This window comes from Dendronephthya gigantea, unplaced genomic scaffold (genome assembly GCF_004324835.1).
Source record: "Dendronephthya gigantea isolate DGI-Jeju-01 unplaced genomic scaffold, DenGig_1.0 000022F, whole genome shotgun sequence".
Classification (NCBI taxonomy): domain Eukaryota; kingdom Metazoa; phylum Cnidaria; class Anthozoa; order Malacalcyonacea; family Nephtheidae; genus Dendronephthya; species Dendronephthya gigantea.
Window position 1 is genome coordinate 297,308 of NW_021163032.1, and position 10,918 is coordinate 308,225.

A 10,918-nucleotide genomic window follows, 5' to 3' on the forward strand; every position below is an offset into this window, starting at 1 on the left:
GCTCGCTTATAACCACTTTCAAGTGCATTGAATGCATTTTCCTGTGGTCAATTTGAGGAAACATGACATACAATGACATCACGCTACTGCATGGAAAGCGATTCCAAGATGAACCAGCATATACCACGGATCATATCCTAAACTCCTAACTCATCCTTCATATCATAAAATAGATCACAGTGAGCCAGCATTTTACAACCAATAGAATTCTTCAACTCACTACAGCAGGAAACCACGATGATATGGGATTGTTCTTCGTTGAAAAATATTCTCATTCACTCTCTGTTCTCTATTTTTAAACAAACCACAATCGGTTTCGCTGAGACCCTCTTTTACCATCAACAAGATTCTAAGGAAGTATATTTTTGCTAGAAACGACAAGAATGAGGAAAAATATATTTATGTGCCCTCGTACGACCGGGGGAAGCTGGCGCCAAACTTTATCCAAAGCTCTTTATTTCCAATTGGCTACAAAATTGCAAATAACTTCTTGCACACAAAAATAGAAAGGAACTGCCCGCACACAAAAATAGAAAGGAACTGCCCATGATTGGAAAACACGTCATGTTGCAGTGTGTGAATAAAACTCGAACATTTCCTTGACTCGCGTGCGCGGAAGAATGCGTGTGAGTGCGTGGTAATGCGTGTGAGTGCGTGGTAATGCGTGGTAAGTGCGTGGTAAGTACGTGTTGCGAGTGTGGGGTCTCGATTTTAGACTCCGTGCGTGGTGCAGTCTAAAAGAGCCTGGGTTGTTGCTTTGCCAGTCTGATATTGGACACACTCGGGCTAGACCTTAAGATTTGTTTAGCATCTGTAGAGAGACAGATTGAACTCCATTTCAAACACACTCTGTGTATCATTTTCGTTCCTGAAGAAAATTTTAGATAGTTTTTTTAACCGCCCTATGTCAGCGATGCTTGACTCGTAAGTACCTCCGTCCTAAGCTAAGTATATCATACGAGCGAGGATATCCTGGATATGTGTGTGTGTACGAGCAGAACACAGACATATCCCGCGCATGATCAGAGAACGATATAACGGCTCAGTGTAAACAGATCATGGCTAATTTTAACCATGACACAATCACGGCAGGTGCAGGGAAGTTGTTAGGATGTACCAGCCCAAGGGCCTGGAACTGACGTGCAGGTGACAAATCATAGGAAGCCGGCAATATACTTCAGCAAGAAACGCTTAACCAATGAACTGAAGGAAAGCTGGCAAAAACAAAACTGAGTCAGTGTATCTCAAAACGATAACACTTCAAGTTTAAGTGGCGAACAGCGTCAGCGCTGAAGATATGCATCGTCGATGAAAAAACCTCACAATTTAACAACATCTAGCAAAAGTCTGAGTTAGGCCGACAAGTTGTATTCACCGGAGTCTAGGACACATTGAAGAAATTTTTGCAAACAACAAAAATGAGTTTTAATTAAACGGAAATGTTAATCATTACGTTTTGAACGTGTGTGTGGGAGACACTGATCTTTATTATTTAAAAACGGTGGTGGGTGCATGGTTTGCTCTCATGTAACTGGCGGTATATTTGTGATCGTCAAACAACGTAAGGAGTGTCAAAAAATAGCGAAAAGAGCATCACGTATTTTCTGAACAGCCTCATACAACCTTGGAACAGTCACTATCACTTTGCGCATGCGCAATCAAGTAGTCTGTCTTTGTAACATCATCAAAAACACAGGGATAGACTAAAACACAAATACTCAAATTCATTTCTTGAAAATGGAATGATATTTTCCAGGTTTAGTTGTTTTGCAAGTCTCAGAGCTCGCCGCTATTTTGCCGTATCTGTAATCAGTAATTTAGCGTAATGGAGTCTCACGGATCATGCATACGGTTTTTTCCCACGATGTCAATTTTCCAGTTTCCTTTGGTTCACCTTCTTAAATGCTGATTATGACGGTATGTGGTTTATCTAATCAGCGATGAAATACCGAATGGATTTTGGGAGGAAGAAAGGATGCACTCCACACCGATGCACTTGTTAAATCAGGCTTCGACTGCTAAGCCTCTCCTGATCAACAGAGTCCTCATAAGTATTTGTATTGAGTCGACTTGTATTCTTAGGAAACTTATCTCACCTCATCAAAAGCGGAGCACTTTTGATGTTTTTTGTGCTCTTGTAAGTCGCTATAGCCTATGAAGCCTTGTTTTGACACAGGTGTTTTGTATTTGCTGAGTGAGCGACAAACTGCCTGCATGGCAGAGGAAAGAGTGGAAATGAGCCATTAGGTAATAAATGGACAACAAACAACATTTTCACCAGTTCACGTCAACAACTCGAGCATATGATGAGGTATCATGGATGCTACTTGTTCCACAGTCGTGAGATTCGCAAAACTCTCACACGCAATACGCATGTACAGTCTTCTGACATCAAACATAATATTAGCAAAGGAAACGAGTCTATTTTAAAACCTAGTCTATAGTGCAAACACTTGGTCTCGCCAACACCTAAATGGCATGCGATATTTCTACGATAATCACCCAAAAGATAATAAAACTGGTCTTGATATATATCTGCATACACCATCGTGACTAAGTCGACACCTAATTGACAATTTGTCATTGGCCCTTGGGACATTGACTTAAAAGCATTGTTTTCATGAGAAATTAAGCCTAAGTGCAGCTTTTATCGCATCAAAACTAAAACGGAAACATTGCCAGGCTTTGTCTAGTGCCAGAAACGTATTGGCTGACTTACCGGACTAGAGATATTTAGAAAGACCACATACAGAGAAACTAAACTATCTGCATATAAGGTTACTTGAAAAGTGCTTTAAATCAGTTTTCATTAATGAAGACTAAATCTTGGCTTTTGACGTTCGCAAGGGCTTCAAGTTTATTAGAATACAGTTAATAAAACCTTTAGCTATCATCTTTTTTTAGAAAATGACACGATTTTCCCTTTTTTCGCATGCAGCCATGCAGGTTTATTCGAACGCCTTAAAAGGTACTTTCTACAGCAAATGGGACATCCAGTTGGGAGGAGTCCCAAGATGGATAAGTGCTCAAAATGACATGTTCGGTTTCCTCATGAACAGCCCAACACAGGAACTGTAAAAGACGTAGCCTTTCACTTCATACAGTAAGATGATGTCCAGACATCAAATAATGTTCGATAAACCAGGCAGCAATAGTAAAATAAAACAATATAAAAAAAATAAAATCACATGTAGATTTTTTGAGTTTGATGTCAGACTGAAAAGGAGTATGAAATACAAAGGTTTGATAAGAAACTAAACACCTGATCGGGTAAAAATAAAGAATAAGAAGTACTCGACAATACTCGAGGCTGATCTCGTTCCGGCAAGCATGTTTCCTGTTTTCCTTTACGCGGTGTGTTTAAGTCGGCCATTTGAATTTATATGTTTTAATAAACCATTTTTTTGTCCAGACAAACGGCTTTGTGGAAGATAATATTCATTGACGTTGTGCAGAAGAAGGACAGGAATTGTGTAATGACGGGTTTGGTTGAGTAATCCCATGCCGGAGCCCTTCAGACAAGATATATTGGACCTTCTTCAATCCTCACATATCAATAAATGAATATCATACACAGGTACAGGAGGAAGCATAGAAAGAAACAAAATTAACGTTTTCAATATCATATCACGTGTAATTCAGCAGGCAATTTGAAAACCATACAGCATACTAGAGAACTAGAACTTACATACATTTTGAAATAAAAATCTTAGCAATCAAAACACATATTCTCAAGTATTTAATCTTATTCCCAGGATATTCGCTTTGAAAGTAGCTTAGTACTGGAGACGAGAGGCCATTGGATAAAATTTATAGCTTTAGTCCCAAAGTGTATGAGTGCATTTAGGGTCGAGATATTTAACTTAGATTTATGGATCGGCTATAATACAGAATCTTGATTAATTGGAGCTGAAACGCTGGACGTTTGAAGTAGCTTCCTTGAAACACGATGCCGATGTCGGCCATGATGTGTGACGTCACGTCGCTCAATTAAGCGAAGTATAAACAGACATGTCTTGCTACATATAACGTCAATCTACGATCGCCTATCGTGTCGAACACAGTCGGAGCTCAGATCTAGTTACTTCCAGAATATCAACCGTATCAGGTTTATAACTAGCAGAAGAAAACACGCAATCGACGACTACGACGAAGCCCGAATCAACTATAAACACACAGAAGCAATAGTGTATTTCAAGTTCAACACCGGCAACACTGTCGACATTTTAGGAAGCATACTTTGTGACAATATTGAAGACAGAGACTGCATGTACAATGGTGTCTGCACAAGTAAAGTTGGTTTTGTTGTATTGGTTGTCTACAGTGTTTTTGACCTGGGATAATATCGTTCAAGGAAAAGCAATCGGAGAGGCATATTCTAGCTCTGGCGTGGTAAGTATAGTGTGAACTGAACATCATTCGGACAGAATGGCGGTCTCACTGACATCATTTGCACAACCCATGAAGTTTAGTTAAGAACGAGGTGCAAAACGTTTCAAGGTTTTCGGCGATTGGATAGATATTCTATCACAGGATTTCTTATACATTTATAATGTTTCCCAGCCTAACACACGATTTTCACAAACCATGTTTTAACACCTATTTAAACTCGTGTCTGATGAATTCCAACCTATCATTATTGCTGACAGGAATATACTTTCCGACTGCTTTATCGCAGGAATCTATAGCCATGTTATGTCCAACACGAATTTGGCTTTTTTGTACTGAATTTTGAACTACGTAGAGTGGATTACTTAGTGACTGAAACACTTACACGATCGGTGAAGATTGATGTCTGAAGGGGCATGACTCGTCATTTGACAGACGCATCGTCTACTTTCCTATAAATACAGAACCACAATTCCATAACAACATGTTTTCTAACGTTGTATTTACACTATTCGTTATTATAACATCAAAAAGATCACACACATTACATCATTTTCAGAAAGAGGGAGATTTAATTAACATGTTCAGTAACTTCAGTTCGTTTCTATTTAATAAAGCCTTTATGTAAATCTAACAGTTGTTGCGATTTTCAAACAAGACCGTATCTATGTTGGCTTTTTGTATTTCGTACGGCATATAATTGTTAAAATGTTGTACAGTTCAACAGAGGGATAAAGGGAGATTAAATGACATCTCTTCTACGTGTTTCTGCTAGATTTTACATGCAGTATATTCTGTATAAATAACTTCATGAAAAATTTCATTCATTCGAAGTACGGTTAACCGCGATCAGAGCTGAACGTCTTTGTCCTTGGCCTTATATCAATTTCTTCTTTCAAGATTATTACAATATATAAGTATACCTGCACGTGGCCGTGAATAATTCATTCTATGGTACTACATCGGAACAGTCTAATTTCTTTGTCTTAATCTCGCGTAATATAAAGACTATTTTTACGGAAAGCGACAAGCGCTATATTGAGCTAGCAATTCAGATAGTATCCACCCTAATCAATCATTAAAGTCGGCAAACCAGCTGAATATCTTCGGAATATATTAATGATAGTGTTTTGTACAATTGCCCCCGATATACTAAAACACTATTTATCTTCCAAATGTAATATTAACACGAGTCGTACGACGATCAGTTAAGTGTTGACTTTCGACACGAACAAATGTTTTAACTCATTCAACGTGTCTGTCACGGTCACTAATGCGAAACGCACTTATATTGGTTCAGTTTTGCCATTCATGACCACGGACGTAACTGTATTTTCCTCTAAAACTTTAATCCAACGTATAATTACCATGTAGTGTATACAGTATTTACCCTCACACTGGGGTGTTATTTGAAATTATTTCCTATTGCGCACAAGACAATGGTTTGATAATTTCGGCAGATTTCCGGACACTGTGAAGCAATATTTTGGAGACGCACTTTCCTGAGGTAACCCGGTAAATTTTTACTTCATAACTGTTCTAAAGTCATAACCACCGCAATCCATAACATGCTACAACGATAATTGTCTTTTAACCAGTTTTTCGAGAGATTCTCGCGACAGTTTAGACGGGCATCCAACGGTGCGGTGATTCGAAGCGATAATTCAGTTGATAACAGTGATATTGGTTGAACTGCTTTATTTCAACTTTCGGTTTTGCGTGGTATTGCGAAGCGTTCAGTAATGTGTTGCAAGAAATGCCCTAATAAGGTTTCTTATATAAGCCTTAGTATAATTTTAATTTTTTATAAAACGTGATGTAATCTTGTCGCAAGACCACTGTAGATTTCACTGAGTTTTCGAGTGACCATCACACCACGGTAATCTTAGCTAGTCAGGACGTCATGAGGATTTTGTTGACCCAAATTTCTAATATTCTATGGTAAGCCTTATTACTTTTCTACGCTGGGGCGTTAGCAAGACCTAAACTGGCTTCCCAAACATAATTTTTCAGCACCTCTAGCTTACTGGAAAGTCTGGACTCAGTCAACCATACATTATTTTCATACAGTCGATATTTAGAGGAAATCTACCAGACAGGTCTCATGATAGCATTTTGTTTGTCTAGTAAGCTGATACAACATTATTACCTCAAGTCATCATTTAACACTTAAAGCTGTGTTGCTTCTGAACACCGCCGAGTTACTTTATAAGGCTGTAAAACACTTCATTTGCAAGCCTTATCTCTGACCTCTATCACTCCAGTATCGCGGTCCTTGCGGTAAAAATAATAAAATATTTTTTTTATTCCTTTGCACGGTTGTGCCTTGCGGTATTGAATCGCGTTTTGATCTATTGTGGATTATATTCTGACGTGGACAAATACTGATTCTCTATTATTAGTCGATTGACTAAAAAGATATTATGAACGGCTATTTTATTATTGAGAGGGCGGATGTCTCGTTATGAGATAGTTCTCCCTTGAATAGCTATCGATAATAGTTGTATCCCTTATATTCAAACCACGTGAACTACCGCCTACACAGCCACAGGGTTGCTGAACAATTGCAGCTGCTTGTAAATATTGTGTTTATCAGCACAGACTTCTAATCTAGATCTTAAGCCCTTTAACTTTCCAACTACAAATGATTTTTGCGCAGAAGACGTTCCTTAGGTATTTCAGTCCTTTCAGAAAATTTTAGTCATCAGTGATTGCGGACAATACGGTCGAAAACTAGGATACCGAGAACCCCCGAGATTCGACCGGACATTCCCGATCAACTTCTAGAAGATACACGAATTTCATAGATTTAACGCGCAGGTCTGGCTGTTCAAGTATTCTGTGTACAAAATAGCGAAGGATCAAAGTCCTGTATAATTTGATTGATACTAGCCATAAATCTATCCGTCACAAAACGTCTTTGTTGCTATTAATAATCAAGATAATATCTCAAAGACGTGTTCTTGAAGACCTCGATAATTTACCACTTCGTTCCCCAGCTGCAATATTGGTTTTGCAGAAAAAAATTCGATGAAAAAAGTCTTTCTGTAAGGGATGTTAAAATCGTGAACAAATGCATATGGACTTTAACCTTTGCACGTAAATCTGACAAGAATATTATTCAACAACTCGGTCCTCACCGCAACGTGATCCACTTTAAGTTAATCGCATGATAAAAAAGGATTTATACAATTGAATCGCTAAAACATAGCAAGGATTTACCAAAAATTTCCATTCCACTCACGTTCTGAACGCTGGGATATAAGTCTGATTGACAAGCGTAAATTACTGGGTTAAATGAAGTATAGTATAATCGGATAGAAAACACATCTTCTAAAGACAATCCCTGAGGTTATCAGGCACAAATATTTCGCGTGATTCCCTTTCTGCTGGTCGCGATAGCCATGAGCACGTATATTTGGTACAGAATGATATAGAATGATATAGAATGGTATAGAATGATATAGAATGGTATAGAATGATATAGAATGGTATAGATTGATATAGAATAGTATAGAATGATATAGAATGGTATAGAATGATATCGAATACAATTCAAGCAGTTTTAGCAAAAACCACTGCAGCAGCAAAACCTCGACCAAAACACAAAATAGACCCGGGATTTTTATCTTTCAGCATTACCTGAAGCAGTTTGGTTATCTGCCAGAAGACAAGGGCGGAAAAGCACAGGCCGCGCAAGATATCTCTCAAAGTTTAAGAGTATTTCAAACGTTTGCTGGCTTGAATGTGACGGGCCGGTTTGATGAAGAAACTGTAGAAAAAATGAAAGAACCAAGGTGCGGTGATAAAGATCAGCTCCCGACAGGAGGCAGACGACGAAGATATGTCTTAGAAGGAAGTAAATGGAAAAAAAAGGTAATGGATCTTTTGAGAAGCAATTTTTCAGTCAGGAATGTGTGTGGATGTACGTATTCAGGATGTGGGATTCTCATAATCTTCCGTTTATTATTAACCCCAGGGCAAATCAATTTTGTCCGAAATATCTCTCTCGTGTTTTCCCACCAAAACCAGCTAATAGTTTAGGCCATCGGTAATTACTCCTTTATTACCCTGTCTTTTCCCACTCATTTCATCAATTTGATACAGTCAGGTCATCAATTTCATTGCGTTGCAACACTTTCACATTTGCAGGACCTGACGTATCGTATTGAGAACCACCCCTACGATGGACCAACAAACAGAAAAATTTTGACACCGGAATTGATATCAAAAACAATCAAAGCGGCTTTACAGAAATGGTCGTTCGCTGCTGATCTTGTATTTGAGGAGATAAAAGAAGGAGAAGCTGATATTATGATCAAGTTCAGCGCTGGGGAACATGGCGATAACTACGGGTTTGACGGACGAGGCAAGGCGCTTGCTCACGCCTTCTATCCCAACGAAAACACAGGTAAACGAACCTTTCCCTCGACATAGATTTCTTCTACAAAATTATATACGATCTTCCCTTTAAAGTGACTGACTTTGAAGACAAAACAAACTACTGAAAAGAAGAAATTCTCCGAATTTCTAACATACTTGCTGAGGTTGAATGAATCGATACGTTCTCATCAATTGTGGTGAAACAACAGCGGTGAAAAGACAACTTTTTCACGTTTTAAGAATTTCAAACATGCAAAAATTCCTTGCAGGTTATGCCGGCGACGTTCATTTCGACTCGGACGAAAAATTCTCGCTAACGGAGGATGAATCGACGAACTTCATATGGGTGACCACACATGAATTTGGGCACAGCCTGGGGCTGAGGCATAGCCAGGATGCGGGGGCAATAATGTACCCATGGTATCAAACAGGGGAAATGGGGGATGTGAGGCTGAGTAAGGATGATAAAGATGGGATACGGCGCCTTTATGGTAGGTACAAGTATTATTAAGACCGAAGTCTTCAGATTCAGGGGTTTTTCACGACGTATTTCAGCGTGTGGCTAAAGGAACCGTGTGGTAAAAACCATTTATAATATTTTACAGGAAAGTCGATTGGAAGAAATAGCGAATCGCCGATTGTGCTTCCGCTTCCCCCAAGAAAAGAATGTCATTCTGCATTTGACGCTGTGTTTCACGACAAAAGGCACCAAAGGGTGTACGCGTTACGAGAGTTTGAGTTCTATCTGATGACTCGAAACGGTGAACACTCAAAGGGTCCCAGAAGAATTAATAAACGATGGAAAGGTTTAAACACCAAAGTTCGCGCAGCGTACACGAGGGAAGATGGATATACCATATTCTTCACAAGACACAGGTAAGATGTTGATTTGATCCAACAACTTTTGAATCACAACTGAGAACATGGCTGGATTTTGTAGGCGAAGCGTGATTTGATCAAGTCGAAGTTCTTCGACGTGTAAGAGCAAGGGTAGTACAACCACATTAGGTGGAGGTTTAGTCATCCAAACACACCCTGAAAACCTATCTTTGGAAGATCCCAAGTCCCACATAAATATCACAAATTCAATATACAACCTCAAAAACTTCCTCTACCCACTGCACCCATAGGAAACTGGGAACTATGCCCCAGTCTACAAGATGTTAACAGTGGTTGCTTCTTTTCCTTACCAGGCTCCTCTTTCATCAATGCACATTTTTCTAACCCTATTCAATTTCATTCCAGATATTACAAGTACGACGGTACAAGACTTGTTGTAGGCCCCCTCCACATTGAGGAGTATGGTCTTTCAGCTGAGCTGCGTGATATGGACGCTGCAATAACGTACCCAGGAAATGGACAAACATACTTCTTTAAAGGGGACAAATACTGGAAATATGACGAGGAAAATAGGAAGATATTTCCGGACTACCCGAAACTTATCAAAAAACATTGGCATGGCGTGCCAGATAACATTGACGCCGCTTTGCAGACACCAGAGGGTGAAACATATTTCTTCAAAGGGAAGAATTATTATAGGATTAGCCAGGGTGGTAGATCTAAATTTCAAGTATATCCCGGTTACCCAAAGCCAATTGGACCACACTGGCTTGGATGTACAGATAAAGAGTCTGGAGTTGTGACATTTTCAAAGGATGACAAAAGCGCAGCGCTAGGATTAAGACATTCATACATTGTGATCATTGTGACTGCTCTTGTAAGATTTGCTCTAAGTTGAATGGTGTTGTATAGTTGGAGTTGAAAACTTCATGTATAGATAAAATGATGTGTAAATTTTCATTGATATTAACTAGGAATATGGTTTTAAACAAAATTAATAGGAAGTTAAAATTATCAAAAACTTGTCACTTTTGTTTATAGTTCTTACTATTACAACATAGGATAATCTATTGTAGAGAATGAACACTGGTCCTTCATCTGACAAACTTTAGTTCATTTGCAAAGGAACTATTAATGGTTTTGTGCTAACTATGGAACTTTACAGTCTCAGAGCAATACAAAAATCAAACTTCAATCCATATGGGCACAGACCACTGTTAACTGAAACTCAAAATTCTATTCAATTTAGCATCCTTTTTATCAAACACTTTGGTTCACTTGCAAATGCTTTACAGGTCTACACATT

The 10,918-nt window shown here is 38.8% G+C and overlaps 1 protein-coding gene across 1 annotated transcript; it reads left to right on the forward strand.

Annotated features, from left to right (window-relative positions):
* Window positions 1-4,035: 4,035 nt before the first annotated feature.
* Window positions 4,036-10,868, forward strand: LOC114522163 (matrix metalloproteinase-25-like). The gene is made up of 6 exons (XM_028542791.1): window positions 4,036-4,392; window positions 8,026-8,265; window positions 8,542-8,800; window positions 9,042-9,263; window positions 9,378-9,648; window positions 10,018-10,868. Exons 1-6 carry the CDS (start codon window positions 4,276-4,278, stop codon window positions 10,508-10,510), a joined length of 1,602 nt encoding a protein of 533 aa, XP_028398592.1. The 5' UTR covers window positions 4,036-4,275; the 3' UTR covers window positions 10,511-10,868.
* Window positions 10,869-10,918: the final 50 nt, after the last annotated feature.

What these genes read in the sequence shown, in the direction of transcription:
- LOC114522163 (XM_028542791.1), top strand. Translation starts at nt 4,276, where the DNA reads ATGGTGTCTGCACAAGTAAAGTTGGTTTTGTTGTATTGGTTGTCTACA. An exon ending in GAAGTAAATGGAAAAAAAAG is followed by an intron (nt 8,266 to 8,541) that starts GTAATGGATCTT and finishes TCACATTTGCAG; the next exon opens with GACCTGACGTATCGTATTGA. An exon ending in TGGGATACGGCGCCTTTATG is followed by an intron (nt 9,264 to 9,377) that starts GTAGGTACAAGT and finishes AATATTTTACAG; the next exon opens with GAAAGTCGATTGGAAGAAAT.